Source organism: Apteryx mantelli, chromosome 7 (genome assembly GCF_036417845.1).
Source record: "Apteryx mantelli isolate bAptMan1 chromosome 7, bAptMan1.hap1, whole genome shotgun sequence".
Taxonomy (NCBI): Eukaryota; Metazoa; Chordata; class Aves; order Apterygiformes; family Apterygidae; genus Apteryx; species Apteryx mantelli.
In genome coordinates, this window is record NC_089984.1 from 28,810,839 (window position 1) to 28,826,601 (window position 15,763).

Genomic DNA, 15,763 nt, shown 5'->3' on the forward strand with positions numbered 1-15,763 from the left:
GCGGGGGTGGGCACGTGGAGCCGGGCGAGCATGGCGCGGTGCGGGCGGCTCCGCTCGGGCGCCGCCGCCAAGCTGAAGCGGTGGCGGAAGGGTCACAGCAGCGACTGCAACCCCGAGACCCGCCGGCACCGCCTGGCCGCGCGCAGCCGCTTCTACAGCCGGCCCGCGGGTGAGGGGCCGGGGCCGGGCCCAGCCTGGGCCTAGGGGTTAGGGGCGGGTGGGGATCTGTGGGTGGCAGGGGTCAGGGGCCAGGGGCTGGCAGGGGCTGGCAGGGGTCAGAGGCTGGCAGGGGTCAGGGGCTGTGGGCAGGCCGAGGTAGAGCTGCAGGGCCGAGGTGTAGTCGCTGGCTGGGAGGCTGGGAGCGGGCTGTAGGTGGGCGGGGGCAGCACTGGGCCAGCTGGGGTGCAGGGCCGGGCTGGACCTGTTTGCAGGCCGGGGATGGGAAGGCCGAGCGTGAGGCAAGGGGTCCGTGTGGTCTGGACTGGGGTAGGATCGCTGGTGAGGGACCCCGCTGTCTGCGGTGGCAGCTCCTTCACTGCTCTCCAGCTGCTTTCGGCATTGCCTGGGCCTGGGCCTTGGCCTTCCCAGGCTCGCGCTGTTCCTCCGGCTGGAGCTGGGACCTGGCTGGCGCCAGGAGGTGCAGGGGTGGGCTGGCTGCGGAGTGCCCCAGCTGCTTGCCCGAGCTGGTGGGTGCTGGGGTGGATGGTGCGAGGGGGTGAGGTCCTCGGTCTTTCCCTGCACAGCCACAGCCTAGCTGGTGCCTTAGGATAAGCCCTTGGGTCTCCAGCTCCTGAGAGCCCGTGGGATGGGGCAGGCCCTAATGCCAGGCCTGAAGAAAGAGAGCAGGGAGTTGCTCACATGCCAAGCTCCTGCCCTGGGAGGCAGAGAGAAAGCACGAAACTGGGAGGAAAATCACCTCTACAAAGTAACAAGATTTTCTTTTGTTACCTTCACCATAACGCTGGATGTGCGGGCTTGGAGCAGGGACATGCATCTCAGGGCTCCTGTGTAGACATGAGGAACAACCTACAGCAGTATCTGTCACCCTGCCTAGAGCCCAGTGCAAGGCCCCAGCTGGAGCCACCAGGACCTGCTGCAGGGCAGAAGACATAACTTTCCAGCAAAGTAGCTTCATAACATCCCGGTAACGTGACCTTCCAGCAGCTTTGAGTGGAAATGATTTGGGCTTCCAAAAGCATAAGGCTGTGGCTGTAAATGCTGCTGTGGCACCTGGTGCAGAGTGAGCGTCAGGAACATGATACTGGCTCCTGTTCAGCAAATCACACAGTGGAGAAGACAAACCTCACAGCTTCACGGTCTGCAAGGGACTGGATTTTTACAACCCTGCCTGCTGTTGGCAAGGCTGCTCAAGGAGCTCTTTCTCCTGCAGAGAAAGTGCTGCCTGACCTAAATGAAGAACTGCCAGTCTTGTAGCATGCAGATATCCTCTTGCAGCTGGTTGCGCAGTGGTTGGGTGTCTGTGACTCAGGGACGCAAAGCGCGTGTGTTGGCTGCTTGGTTGCCAGGGCTCCAGGCTGAAGATGGGTGGAACAGGGAAAAAGGAGCATCTTGCCATTAAAACCTTGGCACACTGATATGTGTTTTTGAGGGTCCGATGCTCTCCTTGGCTAAAAGAGATGGCTGGACTGCGCTCTGATTTGTCATCACAGGAATAGGAGCTCTTTTGAGTTATTGCTCTGTCTCCTCTTTTCAGGGGAATGCAGCAGTCACGTCCCACATGCTGGAAATCAGCTCCAGTGAGGTTTAGCTGGCTGGGAGGGTGGAAGAGATGGAGCATATAGGGATTTCCAGGCTGAGTGACAGAGCAAGACTGGCAGAACATAACTTGCCAAGCCCTGGAGGTGACTTAGCACCCATCTCCATGGTGCTCAATATGTCTGTTCTTCTCTAGCAGAGAAAAGCAACTTGACAGTGGATGCGGTGAAGCTGCACAATGAGCTGCAGTCAGGGTCCCTGCGCGTGGAGCGGACGAGTGACAGCACTCAGCTCCGCATGGAGCAGGATGATGATGGAGAGGCTGCCACGGAGAAGTCCTCTGGCACCTTCCTGAGCGGGCTGAGTGACTGCACCAACGTCACCTTCAGCAAGGTGCAGCGCTTCTGGGAGTCCAACTCTGCCGCTCACAAAGAGGTACCGGGAGGAGCAGGCTGGGTGTGGGCATGGCCCCCCGGACAGTCGGGCTCTGCTGCAGCCCATTAGGCCAAGAGGACTGACCTGCTCCTCTTGCTGCTCACCTAGATCTGCGCTGTGCTGGCAGCTGTGACGGAGGTGATCCGCTCGCAGGGGGGCAAGGAAAGCGAGACTGAGTACTTTGCTGCGCTGGTGAGTGACTGTCACAGCGAGGAGGCATGGAGGGAGTCGCTGTTGGCAGCCCAGATGTGCACATGGTGACCTGTGCACTCGGGAGGGTTGGTGGTGGAAGGTGCTGTGCTCATGTCTGAAAGGCCCTGGGCATCCTTCGCCAGCAGAGATGCTGCTGGGCTGCTCCTGGCGCTCTGCTGGCTGGGGTTTGCTGGCTGCTGCGGTGGGGCTGGCCTGGATGCTCTTTCTCACCCCTCCTCTGTTCCCAGATGACCACGCTGGAGGCAGTGGAGTCCCCTGAGTCGCTGGCTGCTGTCGCCTACCTGCTCAACCTGGTCCTAAAGCGGTGAGTCCCCGGTTGGCCTGGGCAGCTCTCCCTGCCCCTCACCTGGCCCCATTTTGGGAAAGGAGCTGGCACTGTCTCCCCCCATGCTGATCTGGGGAAGGACTGGACCCTGGCAGCCTCTGTGTGCGGACCCCTGTGTGACTGCTGCCAGCTGCCTGGTCTGTGCGCCACTGATGCTTCCCCTCCTCCCCGCAGTGTCCCAAGCCCTGTGCTCATGAAAAAGTTCTCGGACACCTCCAAAGCCTTCATGGGTATCCTGTCCTCACAGGCCTGCAGCGGCTCCACCTCTGCCCTCCGATGGGTGAGTAGACGCAGGGGCAGCCAGCAGTGCGAGCTCTGTGGTGTCCTGGTGCCTGTGAGGCCAGGGACAAGTCACCGTCTGGGGTCAGGTGGCTGCCTGAGAGCTGGAGTTCAGCCGGCTGCTATGGGTTGGTGCTGGGTGCTCGTCTTGGGGCTGTTGCAGTTCTGGGGGCCGGGGGTCCTATGGGGTGACTCTAATGTCCCTGCTGCTCTCCCCTCGCAGGTCCTTTCCTGCCTGGCCACACTGCTGCGGAAGCAGGACCTGGCAGCCTGGAGCTACCCTGTCACCCTCCAGGTCTATCACGGCTTGCTCAGCTTCTGCGTCCATGCCAAGCCCAAGGTGAGTCCCCAGTGCCCCGGGCTGTGCGGGCGAGGGATGACATTACCTCTGGGCTCGGTTCTGGGGCTGGCTGTGCTCCCGGGGTCCGTGGCTCCCACACATCTGCATGTTCCCTCCCACAGGTTCGGAAAGCAGCTCAGCATGGGGTGTGCTGCGTCCTGAAGGGCAGCGAGTTCATGTTTGGTGACGCGGCCCCTGCACATCACCCTGCGGCTCCATCCACCGCCAAGTTCTGCGTGCGGGAGATTGAGAAAGCTGGAGGTACGGGGCACTGGAGCAAGGGGTCTTGCACCTGCAGAGAGGTGTGGAGGACCCTGTGGCCATGCAGGAATGGGGACGTGAGGGCTGCAGGGTGCCGTGAGTTCAGCCTCTGCTCTGCTCCTGCAGGCACCAAGGAGGCCACGACCACCTTGCACGTCCTGACCCTGCTGCAGGACCTGCTGCCCTGCTTCCCCGTGGCCATGGTGAAGACCTGCTGCGAGACCTTGCTCAGAATCATGACCCTCAGCCACGTGGTGAGTGTCCCTGTGCCCAGCACGAAGCTGTGCGGGGAAGGCAGGGGGCAGGCCCTGTGCCAGTGCTGTCGACTGTGCCCTGTAAGGGCTCAGACTACCTTGGCTGCTGCCTGGGAAGTCGTGCAGCCTGTAAATACAGGAGCCATATGCAGAGGAGCCCCTGGGGCAGCTGATGTCTGCTGGCCTGTCTGGCATCAAAGAGGGAGGCCATGGCTAGACAGGGCACAGTTGCAATGGGGCCAGGGTTTCCCATGGGGCTGGCTTGGGCAAAGCTTTTTCTGGGGGTAGAGATGCAGAGTGGGCAAAGGAGCCATCGTCTGCCCCAGAGCCTCCCGTCCTGACGCCGTGTCCTTTGCAGCTGGTGACGGCGTGCGCCATGCAGGCCTTCTACAGCCTCTTCGGTGCCCAGGCCAGCCCGGCCTGCCTGCCAGCCGAGCTCAATGCCCAGATCATCACAGTAAGTGCCGGGTGCTGGAGCGGGGAGGGATGGGGCTGGTGTGACCACTGCACGCACCCACCTTCTGCCTCCCCAGGCCCTGTACGACTATGTGCCCAGCGTGAATGACCTGCAGCCACTGGTGACCTGGCTGTCCACCATGGAGAGGGCACACATCAACCTGAGCAGGTACGAGCATGGGCTGCTGCTGAGCAGGGAGCAGAGGCTGAGCAGGGCTGGCTCTGTGTTTCACTGGCCTGGACTCTCTCCTCCAGGCTGCAGAAGGACCTGTGCTGGGCTCATCTTCCCCGTCTCTTCTCTACCACCATGAACTGCTTCCTGTCCCCACACTCCCAGGTGGTGTCAACTGCAGCACAGATCCTTGAGGTACTATGCATGGGCACCTCTCTCAGCTCGGCTGCTCTGGGGGGGACAGTTGCCCTGGTCCTTGCTGGAGGCCAGACTGGGGTCTCTGTCTAGGGTTTTGGGACTTGCCTGGGGCCAGTGGGCTCCTCTGTGCTTGGACCTGCCCCTCTGTGCCTGCTAGGCCCTGTCCTGGGGGATCCACAGTCCACTGCTAACCCCCATTTCCTTGGCTACTGTTGCAGAACCTCCTGAGTGAGTGTGTTGCTCCCCACATGGGTGACCTGGGCACCGTCTCTGCGTCTGCTCCAGCCCCTGCCTCTTACCTCTGCAAGATGTTCAGGTGAGGAGTGGTGGGGGTGTGGGAAGGGCTCTCCCCATGGGCCCAGCTGAGCTCTGCCTGGCCTCTGCCTGGTCCCTGATCACTGCTGGCAGGCTCTGGTTGGCACAGGCAGTGCCAGCACTAGGTTGGGCCATGCCAGTGTCACCTTCTCCCTCTCTTTTCTCACCAGGGCAGTGGAGGATGGCCTGACGTATCGTTTTCATGCAGCATGGGCCGATGTGCTGCAGGTGCTGGAGATTTTCTTTGAGGCATGTGGGAAGCAGTGCCATCCCATAATGAAGAAGGTGAGCAAGGCTGGGAGGGTGTGAAGGTAGTGGTCATCTATGGGGCTGAGCTCAAGGTGTCTTGCAGCATGGAGCAGAGTCAGATGAAGTGGCTGCTCTGCTGTCTGGGCTGCGTTACCTGCTCTAGCTGCAGAGTGGGGCCATCGCAGTGCCTGCCACCCCGCCTGGACATGGGGAGGGCGTGCGCAGCCCTGGGACTTGGTGTGCAGTTGGCACAGAGATGCACAGCGCAGCTGGCATCCCTGGGCAAGAACAGTGAGTGATGTGCTCAGTCCCTCTGTGTCTCCACTGTGACTGTCCTGCCCTGTCCCCACAGTGTCTCCAGTCCCTGTGCGACCTACGTCTCTCCCCACACTTCCCTTACACCGCAGAACTGGACCAGGCGGTGGGGGCCGCTGTGAGCGCCATGGGTCCAGAGGTGCTGCTGCAAACTGTGTCCCTGGAGATAGATGGCAAGGAGTGAGTACAGCCGTGCAATGCCCTCACCACAGGGGAGCCGGTCCTGCTGCCAGCTCCTGGTAGTGGAGGACACTTGTCTCCAGCTGGGAAACCATTTTCTCCTTAGCTGCCAGGGTTTGGTGGTACCCTTTGCCCCTGCCCAGACTGGGCACCTTCTGCAGAACAGGGAACTCGGGAGTCCTGGCTGCCTGCTCTTCTCCATCCTTCGCTGCTGTTGAAGGCCCTGAGCAGACCCCTGCCTTCCCATCCCAGAGACTGGGATCCTTTCTAGCTTCCTTGCTTGGCCCTGGCCTGCGGCTGCGCTATGTCAGCAGTGGATGGCTCTGGCTGACGGTCCGGTCTGTGCTCAGGGAGGAGTGAGAGGAGGAGGAGCGTGTGCGACACCTCCCCAGCCCTCTCCCAGCCTCAGGCTGCTTTCAGCTTAGGGTTCCCTGAGCAGAAGGTGCTTCTGCACTTCTCTGACCTCTCCATAAGCCACTGCAAATGGCTGGTATGCGCAGCATCCTTGGCAGGGTGCCATCCTCTCACTTCCTTTCCTTCTTACTTGTTCCATTTCCTCCCAGTTCTCATACTGGGAGATGACCAACTGTCAGTCCCCGTCTGTCATGCTGGCGATTTTGCAGCCACTGTCATGTTCCTGTTTGGTCCCCGTGCTGCACTGGAGGCATTTGACTCTTCTGAGCTTCCCCATCCCCAGCTTTGGTGCTGGATGAAGGTGTCCTGTGCCCCGGGGCTGGTGCTGGTGGCACCCCGTGCTCCCCTCACCTGTGTGTTCCCTCCCCAGGGAGACGCTGGATTTCCCCCGCAGCTGGCTCCTGCCTGTGCTGCGGGACTATGTGCAGGACGCGCGGCTCGGCTTCTTCACCAGCTACTTTCTGCCCTTGGCAGCCACGCTGAAAAGCAAAGGTGAGGAGGGGTGGTGTGGCAGGGGCCCCGAAGGGTGCAGCCCTGGGCTCCTGGGAGCCCCGGTGTGCTCTCTGGGACCTCCCTTTCTTGGGGCAGAGCCAGACTTGGCCATCTCTGCTCTGCTCATCTCCCCCTTCTCTTCTGCAGCCCTGGAGCTTGCCCAGGCTGGGAAGAGCCTGGAGTCGAAGATCTATGACACACTGCAGTGGCAGGTAACAAGGGGTGCCAGGACTGCTGCCGTGGGGTGTTAGTGATGCCCTGGGAGGGGAGGGTGCTGGTGTCCAACTTCCTCCTTTGACTTTCAGGTCTGGACCCTGCTGCCTGGCTTCTGCATCCGCCCCACGGATGTGGTGGTGGCCTTCAAGGGGCTGGCTCGCACCCTGGGCATGGCCATCAGCGAGCGCCCGGACCTCCGCCCCACTGTGTGCCAGGCCTTGCGCACCCTCATCCACAAGGGCTGCGAGACAGGTTGGGGGGAGATGCTGGCAGTGTGGTGAGGGGGCTCCCGGCAGAGTGGGGTCCTGCATGGGGCACAGTGGGGGCTCCCTTTGCAGGTCGTCCCTGTCCTCTGCAGTGACCTGCTGTGGGGGACGTCAGGTCTGACAGCCCCACTGATCCATGCAGCTCGTTGTCCTCTCCCTAGATGCAGAGCGGGTGGAAGTGGGTCGCTTTGCCAAGAATTTCCTGCCCATCCTCTTCAACGTGTACAGCCAGCCTGAGGAGGACGGGGACAGCAGTGCACAGTGCCGCTCCGTGCTGGACACTGTCCGGGCTTACCTGACCATCACAGAGCCGCAGGTGAGGGGGCCTGGGGAAAGGGGGGTGGCTGTGCTGGGCAGACCAAAACGTCCCAGCCAGACCCAGCCTAATGGGGCTGGTGGGTTCATGATTGGGAAGACAGAAACAAGCTGGGCAGAGGGCAGTCCCTTCCCTGCCCAGATCCTTTCCCAAGCTTGCAGCTGCACGTGGAGCATCATATGTGAGCCCCTATTGAATTTGTCCAGCCCTTTTGGACCCGCTGATATTTGGGTCTTCACAATGTCCTGTAGCAATGCTTCCCCCGGGTGGACTGCACGTTCATGGAAAAGTACTCCCTTCAGTCCGTTCTGAACCTGGTCCTGGCTGCAGCAAGGATTGCCTGAGTTGCTGTGTTGTCAGTTTGCTCCTGGGGCTGTAGCACGACAGTCAAGTTAGCACGTGCAGTTCTGCAGGGCCCCTCAGGCCCTGGGCTTGCTGCAGAGCCCAGCAGAGGAGTAGGGTGGTGGGCACCAGGAAAATGAGACCAAAGTCAGGGTGCCCGTCACTGTGCAGATGGGAGCTGTGCTGCAGAGCTCCCAGCCTGAGCCCAAGTGCATGTGGGGGCAGGAGGGGGAGCCCTGCTGACCCTGTGCTTGTCCTGCAGATGGTGTGCGGGTTCCTGCAGAAAGCCAGCGAGAAGCTGACCAGCCCCGAAAGCTCAGAGTTTGCCAGGTAACACCCAGGGGCTGGGGCTAATGGGTAAAGCTGCTGTCTTCCTCTAGCCAGGCAGCACTAGGGCGCTTGTACTGTCCCATGGGGAAGTGCTGCTGTCCTGCATCAAACCAGGCTTGCAGATGGAGTCCCAGCGTTGTGGAAGAGCATTAGTGACCTGCTAATCATCTCTCTTCTGCAGACTCTCCATCCTGGATCTGATCGTGGCAATGGCACCCTACGCTGACGAGCAGTCCCTGGACTCCCTGTATCGCACCATCCAGCCTTCCCTCCAGGTGAGTTGGCTCCCGGCCCCCACAGGTGCAAGGACAGCAGCAGGACACCTTCCCCACAAAGGAGGGAGATGATGGGTTATGCTCCTCCAGCCCACATGCAAACCAAGTAGCAGGTTAGGATGAGGCTGGGGGCACACACCAGACCATGCTCTCCTCCTGGTCTGCTGGAGGAGCGGGATGGGACTGTGGCTGTGCTCACTGGGGTCTGCTTGCTGCGAGCTTGGAGCCATGCTGCTGTCGAGCTGAGCAGGTGCTGCAGGACAGGTCTCTGCTGGGTGGTGTAGGGTGCTGCAGTAGTCCCTAAGGACGCTGTGCTGAGGAGCTGCCCTGATGGACACGGCGTGGTGGTTGTCCCTGCAGAGCAAGGAGCGCAGCGTGCAGAAGAAGGCGTACCGTGTGCTGGAGGAGGTGTGTGCTGCCCCCCATGCTGCCTGCCAGGCCTTTGTCCACTCACACCTGGAGGATCTGCAGACAACACTGCTGGACTCGCTCAAGAGTGCAGCATCTCCGGCCAAGAGGGTGAGAACGAGGGCTGCTGGGGCAGAGCTCAGCTACTGTGAGGAGGGAACAGGGAGGGCTGCGAGGGCAGCCGGGTGCGTGCCCCTGGGTCTAACAGCGCTGGCGGTTTCTCTCCCCAGCCCCGGCTGAAGTGCCTGTTCCACATCGTGAAGCAGCTTTCTGCAGAGCACGAGCCCTTTATCACTGCCTTGGTCCCAGAGGTGAGCATGTGCAAGGGGAACCTGGCCAGTTCTGGCTGCGGGGGTGGCAGTGGGGTTTTGACGTGCATCTGTGCCTCCAGGTGATCCTGTGCACCAAGGAGGTGTCGGTGGGGGCCCGGAAGAACGCCTACCTGCTACTGGTGGAGATGGGGCATGCCTTCATCAGCTTTGGGCCCACCCCACCAGGTGAGCTGCTGCCACAGCTTCTGGCAGCTCTGCAACCCCTGCTCTGCTTGCTCAGCCCCAGGGAGAGTCAGACCCATGGCCAGCACCCCACTCGCATGCAGAGAGCGGAGCCCCAATGCTAGAGGCTGGTGCTGAGGTTGCAGGGCATGAAGAAAAGCACCTGCCTGCTGAGATGGGCCAGAAAGGCCACTGGGCACAGGAAGAACAGGGTCCTGAGTTGCACCTTTCTTGCAGAGGCCATGCAGCGGTTCCTGCTCCTGGTCTACGCGGGGCTCACGGGCTCGGTCACCATGATCAGCTGCACGGTGCTGGCACTCACCCGCCTGTTCTTCGAGTTCAAAGGTGAGTGCGGGCAGGAGGGCCGGGGTGCCGGGATAGCACTGCTCCACAGCGCAGGGTTCGCTGTCCGAGAGCTCCCCAGGCTGTAGGGGCTAGCCCCTCTCCTGTGCCAGGCACCAGGGCTCTGGCCTGCGCCCAGCGCTGCTGGCGGGGCTGGTGCAGGCACTTTTAGGTCTGCTGGGGAGGGCACTGTCCTGGGCAGTGGGACAAGGAGGGTGCTGGGAGGAAGGAGGCTGGCTCTGGCTGAGCCCCGCTGTGGTTGCAGATCACATGGGGCTGAGCGTGGTGGAGCAGCTCCTGCAGAATGTGTGCCTGCTGCTGGGCTCTCGCACGCGGGACGTGGTGAAGGCGGCCCTGGGCTTCCTCAAGGTCGTGCTGCTGCTGGTTGACGCCAAACTGCTCACCAAGCATGTCCAGACAATGGTGAGACCCCAGCATGGGCACCTGGAGGGGGGTGGCAGAGCAGAGCCTTGGGCTGCCTTGGGACTGGTATCCCCAGGGGCATCCCCAGCTGCATCCTGCTTCTGCCTGGGAGCTGAGGGCCCAACCCTGATACCAATGGCTGAGAAAGCAGTGAGGAAGCCCTTCTCCTGCATGCTGGCATGGATCTGCCAGAGCCTCCCCATGACTCAGCTCTGCCATCAGGGAGTCTTCCCTGTGCCCGTGCCTGGGACAGCAATGGGTACTGGCAGATGGCAGCAGGGTGCTGAAGTGGTGTAGGTGAGCAAGGTCAAGAAGGCTGTGCAGGGGCAGGGTGGGAGATTGGGTGCCCTTGGCAGAGGTGCTCTGAGCTTGAGGGTTTCTCTGTCCTGGCAGCTGGAGGCCGTGGGGAACCTTTCGGACGACATGAGACGTCACTTCCGCATGAAGCTGCGCAACCTCTTCACCAAGTTCATCCGCAAGTTTGGGTGAGCTGAGGATGCTGGAGGGGCCCTGGGCCACCCCACAACTTGTTGAAGCAGCACTGGGGGCAGTGAGGGAGTTCCCTGGGAAGTGGTATGGGAGGAGGTGGTGCTGTCCTGCGTGTGGGGGGAGCTTGGGCGGTGATTGCTCTCTGTGCCCCGCTCAGCTTCGAGCTGGTGCAGGGGCTGCTGCCAGCTGAGTACCACAAGGTGCTGGTGAACATCCGCAAGGCCGAAGCCCGGAACCGCAAGCAGCGTGCCCTGAGGCAGGCAGCAGCGGACGCGGATGAAGAGGAGGCACCACTACAGCCCAGAGGAGACAGGTAAAGATGGACCAGAGCAGCCCTGCCAGAGGGTGTGGTGCTGGATCCGCTCCACTGATGCCTTTAGAGATACTGGGGGCATCTCTGGAGTGAGGCTTCCCATGTGCCAGGGAGCAGGCAGGGCACCGGGGCTGGGCTTGTTCTGTTTCTATCATCCTCTCTGCCTCTTGCCCAGCATCGAGGAGATCCTGGCTGACTCGGAGGAGGAGGAGGAAGAGGAGGAGCGCCGGGGCAAGGAGTGGAAGAAGCAGTCATGGCAGAGGGGACAGGCCTGGCTGAAAGAAGGGGAAGAGGATGAGCCCCTCAACTTCCTGGACCCCAATGTGTCCCAGCGGGTGCTGGGTGAGGAGCACGGCCTCGCATGTGGCTGGGGTGGGAGCTGGCATGATGCACTGGGGCCTTGGCGTACAACCCCCCCTGGCACGTGGGCTCTGCCCCAGCCCCTGACTTGTCTCTCTGTGTGCAGCCACTGAGCCAGGCACCAAGCAGTCCAAAGGAGTGAGCCATGACTTCCAGGTGTCTGAGGATGGGCGCTTGATCATCCAAGAGGAGGAAGAGGAGGTGGACGATGATGAAGCCAGAGGTACTACCTGGGCTGGCAGGTGGCCACACTACACTTGCTCTGGTTCTCTGTTTTTTTTCCTGCCCACCCACATGTGGGAACTTGGGGGAAGGTGGTAGAGGTGGCAGGGATTGGTGTGGCCTTGTGTTACAAGGTGCAAGGCCCTGCCGGGGCTGCTGGCACGCAGGTGAGACTGTCTCCACCACCATCGGGAGGGTGTTGGAGGGGACACAACCATCTGTGCTGTGGGATATCCACTTGGTAGAGGCACTCTGCTCCTGGCAGCCTGCTACAGAGGCTGGCACAGTACAGGAGCACACCTGTACCTGCATCCTGCACTGACCCTGCTGTCCTGTGCTGTAGGAGCAGATGAGGAGATGGCAGATGTGCTGCAAGAAGTGGGTCTTCGCAGTGTGAGTACAGAGCTTGTGGTCTGGAGGAGATGGTGGGGTGGGCTCGGCTGGGCTGAGCCCCTGTCTGTGCTGCGGCAGATGCAATTCTGGCCGAGAGGCCGGTGGGGACACCAGGCAAGCAGCAGCTTCTTGGAGAAGATGTGGGAGGATGGCCTGGGTCAGGGGATGTGCGCAGAGAGTGTGGAAGGCCTCTGGGTCCCCATGGGAGGAGGCAGGAGGCTCTTTGTGCCTGATAGAGATCGCAGATCTGTGGGGGAGCAGGACAGTAAGGACAAGCCAGTTGCAGGGTCCCCTCTTCCTCTTTCTGCAGAAGAAAAGCCAGAAGCGTCGGTTTAGAGAGGAGCCAGACGATGAGGAGACGGAGTCTGGGGCCTACCCTCAATACAGAGGTAAGCCGCCTGCTCTGCGGCTCTCCAGGGAGCCAGAACCATGCACTGTTACTGCTGGGCTGCTGCAAAGTGGCAGGAGCTGAGGTTTTTGCCCGTGTGAAATTTTCCCACTTTTCTGCTTCTCTTCTCTCCTCACACCTAAGAGCTAGAGGCAAAAAGGGAGCAGCTCTCCCAACCCCAGTTCCTTCTTGTGTTGGAGCTGGGAAGGAGCCTGGGCCTGGCCCTGGGACCCCCCTTCCGACACACACATTCCCTGTTTTCCAGCTGGAGGCTCTGGGATCCACCGGCAACTGGGCAAGGAGCCAGCCTTTGGTGCAGAGTACAGATCTAAGGTGAGGGCCCCAGGGGGACGCAGGGCTGCGGTGAGGGATGCCTTGGGCTCTGGTGGGGCAAGCGCTCCATCAGGGATGCACTGGCAGGGCAGGTGCAGGGTTGCTGTTGGCCTGGGGGGGCAGGAAGCACGGCTCTTTGCTGGGCTCTGGTCCAGGGCTGCCGAAGCTGGGGGATCTCAGCTCCGAGGGGAGTCGCCAAACGCTCGGTTCCTGTGAATGTTTCCAGCCCATCTTGTCCTTGCTACTGTCCTGCCCTTGCTGTGCCCAGTGTCTGCTCGCAGCAGGTGTCTGGTGCTGTGTCTCAGGGTGGGAAATCTGGCCCCAAGGGCCTTGTGCTCGGACTGTGTGCCAGGGTTGCCCCAGAATGGGTGCAGGTGTCTTTGTGCTGCATCTTCTGCCATGCTGGTATCTCCCACAGAAAGGCAAAGGCGACGTGAAGAAGAAGGGCCAGCTGGACCCATATGCCTACATCCCGCTGAACAGGGCCAAACTCAACAGAAGGTGGGTCTAGCTGGGAAGGGCACAGGGTGGGCAACAGGGCCAAAGCCAGCTTCAATCCTGCTCTGCTTTGTTACGATTGCCTGGGGGTCTGGGAACTCTCCACTGGCCTCTGTGCTGCTCTTTGCAGAGCTTGGAGCAAGCCTGTGCCCAGTGCCTGGGCTAACCCAACCTTGTGTTCCTCTCTCCCCCTAGGAAACAGGCAAAAATGCAGGGACAGTTCAAGGGCCTGATGAAGGGGGCCCAGCGCGGGGCCCAGGCCGGCCGCAGGAACCGTCCAAAGGACCGTCGCCCCTGAGGAGCCTCGGACGCTCTGTCTGCACCTGCCTGAGGAGTGACGACACCCTGTCGCGTCTGGGCACCAGGAGACGGGGTCTCGTGTGGGGACAAGGGGGAGACTCCTCTGCAGGAGGTGGCCTGTGCCTGCTTGAGCCTCCCAGGGAAGCCACCCCATCGCATTACAGACTCACGGCCCAAGCCCTGTCCTCCCGTGCTGAGAGGAAGGCGCCGGGTTGCCTGACACTGCCCAGGGGCCCCGTTTGGTGTGTGTGTGTGTGTGAGAACGAGCAAGTGATGTGTAATGAATTCTCTGTAGTGATAAATACTCACTGTTCCTATCCAGCCTTGATTCCTCCTGTCCTTCCCATAGGAGCTGTATGCCCTGCAAACGCTTTCTGGTTGGCAGAAACTACTGCAGCCTCACTGTGCTGCCCTTTCTCTTACCTGTGAGAACTGAGACAGGCCCTTTCCTCTGCTCTGACCACTTCTCACCAACTGGACCTGAACAGCACAAGCAGTCCTGGACCTTTAGCTGCTCAGATATTTCAGGTTGACCTGAGCATCCATTTTTACCCAGTTACTTCTGCTAGTGTTGGCCAAAGTGCCCTGGAAAAAACAAGGATGGAGTTGACAGCAGTGGATACACAACAGCTCTGGGATGCAGGTCCTGTGGGAAATGGTTCACACTGTGAAAAACATGTATTTATGAACATATCTGGTTTTCCTTTCTTCTTCTGTATTAAAAAGCTTTCAGTCCTTTGTCATTTCCTATCATGGTAACTCACATGCTGGAATTACAGTGCTTCTCAATCTTGTCATGAGCCAAACAGATTGTGCTTGTTCAGCCTCTTACTGCAGGCTTCTTTCTGTAGGCTGAAAATCCAGTTTTGTGGCTCTCTTTTGTGCTTTTTTATTTTTCAAGATCCTTTTAAAAGCCTGGGTGTGGAGGGAGGAGCTCTTGTGCTAGTATTGCTTGTGCCTTACCAGGAGCACTGTCTCCTTCCTGCTTCCCCACCCAGGGATTTCACTGCACCGCTGTGCACAGGGCTGTGTGGAGGTGCTGCTGCTCTAATCCTGCCACCTATTCACTGTTGCTGACCTGAAGGGTCCCATTCCCCCAGTTTTGGAACTTGCTTTGTATTTCTTATTCCTACCTGGAAATACTGCATTTGTATGGGTCCAGTCCTGGCTGTCCTGTGGGGCAGCCTGTGTTACTGCCCCCAATCTTCTTTAGTGTTGCAGCAGTCTTTACAGTCTTAGCAGCAAAGATTTTTATTATCTGGTCCATGGGGTAAGTATCGAAAATTAGCAGATCAAGAACATAGCCCTGAGGGTTCATCACTAAAATTGTCATGTTATAGCCTAGACTTACTCAAATCTTCCTCCCTCAAAGAAAGAAAGCCTCAAGCCAACAAAGAAAAACTGTACTCCAGGGAGGAGGAAGAAAGAAAAAAACCCAGGCATCCTGGAGACGGAAGGGTTCTTCCCTGCCTCCCCGCGCACAGGTACACTCCCTGGCCGTTTCCTCCCTGCCTGCAGAGCTCCGTGTTACTGATAGAAATGGAGCCGGGGAAGCAAGGACCCGTCCTCGCAGGAGCGGATGGGACTGCAGCCCTGGCAGCCTCCAGCAGAGCCTCCTCACCATGTCCAGGTCTACACGCACCTTCCTGAGACCTCCTCCTCCACCTCCTGAGGGTCAGGACGGGAGGGACAGACAGCAGTCACCTTCCTGCAAACCCCGAGGGAGCTCCCTGAAGGAGAGACAGCCTTCAGCCAGGGAGAGGATGGGCAGCTGAAACTCCTGCACCAAAGCTGTGGTGTGTCATCTGTGAGGCCCAACGCTAGCCCAGACCGTTACACCTGACTCCAAAACCAGGGTCCCTGTTGGCCAACACCCGTAACACGTGGCTCCAGGCCCTTCAGAGCCATCTGTCTTCTTGCTCTTTTCTAACTCTCTTTCCTCCTTGGAGATGGGGCCTGGAGACGGCTGTAGCTAATTCATTTAAAAGCTCCAGATTATTCACTGTATTGTTCTTCATTTGCATGTTGTTGCTTAAATTAGTGCGTGCCTGTGTGGAACAGAAGAGTTTCATTAGCACAGAGGATGGTGTTCGCCTGAACTGGTGTCCAGAGAACAGATTCTTCTGCAACAACATCTTGTTAATCAGCTAATTAATCATGTAACGCAGCAGCAACCCAGGAGAGGAGACGTCGCCATACCCGCGGAGGCTGGCTCCAAGTCAAGCCTGCTCCCCAGCACCACCTTCCCCAGGTGGGGAGCAGAGCTGCATCCCCAGGTCCTGCTGGAGTCCAGGAGCGGCTCCCTGCTATGGGGCAGGGCGAGGGGTGATGTGGGGCCAAGCCTCCCACGGGCACCACAGATATTTTGCAGCTACCCCAGAGGGGTCCAAAATGGGGTGCTGGAGAGGACTCCGCAGCCTGGTGCAGGGGTCTGATGGAGG

General features: G+C 60.0%; 1 protein-coding gene across 3 annotated transcripts; it reads left to right on the forward strand.

Annotated features, from left to right (window-relative positions):
- The first annotated feature begins 28 nt into the window (after nt 1-28).
- RRP12 (ribosomal RNA processing 12 homolog) lies at nt 29-14,062 on the forward strand. 3 transcript variants are annotated; one of them, XM_067300126.1, is made up of 34 exons: nt 29-169; nt 1,913-2,151; nt 2,260-2,343; nt 2,592-2,668; nt 2,864-2,969; nt 3,192-3,308; nt 3,431-3,569; nt 3,696-3,823; nt 4,182-4,280; nt 4,357-4,448; nt 4,535-4,646; nt 4,868-4,965; nt 5,135-5,249; nt 5,566-5,708; nt 6,493-6,614; nt 6,762-6,826; nt 6,920-7,082; nt 7,258-7,412; nt 8,017-8,084; nt 8,266-8,359; nt 8,720-8,878; nt 8,998-9,078; nt 9,159-9,264; nt 9,499-9,606; nt 9,869-10,026; nt 10,420-10,511; nt 10,673-10,828; nt 11,004-11,170; nt 11,295-11,411; nt 11,754-11,803; nt 12,114-12,192; nt 12,457-12,524; nt 12,943-13,025; nt 13,218-14,062. In XM_067300126.1, the coding sequence occupies exons 1-34, from the start codon at nt 31-33 to the stop codon at nt 13,318-13,320; spliced, it is 3,882 nt and encodes a 1,293-aa protein (XP_067156227.1). In that variant the 5' UTR covers nt 29-30; the 3' UTR covers nt 13,321-14,062. The 3 variants fall into 3 exon arrangements, 2 of the variants coding, with proteins under 2 accessions (XP_067156227.1, XP_067156228.1); XM_067300127.1 differs by having other exon boundaries at nt 1,916-2,151; XR_010884739.1 differs by lacking the exons at nt 11,754-11,803; nt 12,943-13,025; nt 13,218-14,062.
- Nucleotides 14,063-15,763: the final 1,701 nt, after the last annotated feature.

Bases quoted from the DNA above. Each gene is read 5' to 3' on its own strand.
- RRP12 (XM_067300126.1), top strand. From the start codon at position 31: ATGGCGCGGTGCGGGCGGCTCCGCTCGGGCGCCGCCGCCAAGCTGAAG. The intron at 3,570-3,695 runs GTACGGGGCACT...CTGCTCCTGCAG, and splicing joins GGAGATTGAGAAAGCTGGAG to GCACCAAGGAGGCCACGACC. The intron at 11,171-11,294 runs GTGAGGAGCACG...CTCTGTGTGCAG, and splicing joins TGTGTCCCAGCGGGTGCTGG to CCACTGAGCCAGGCACCAAG.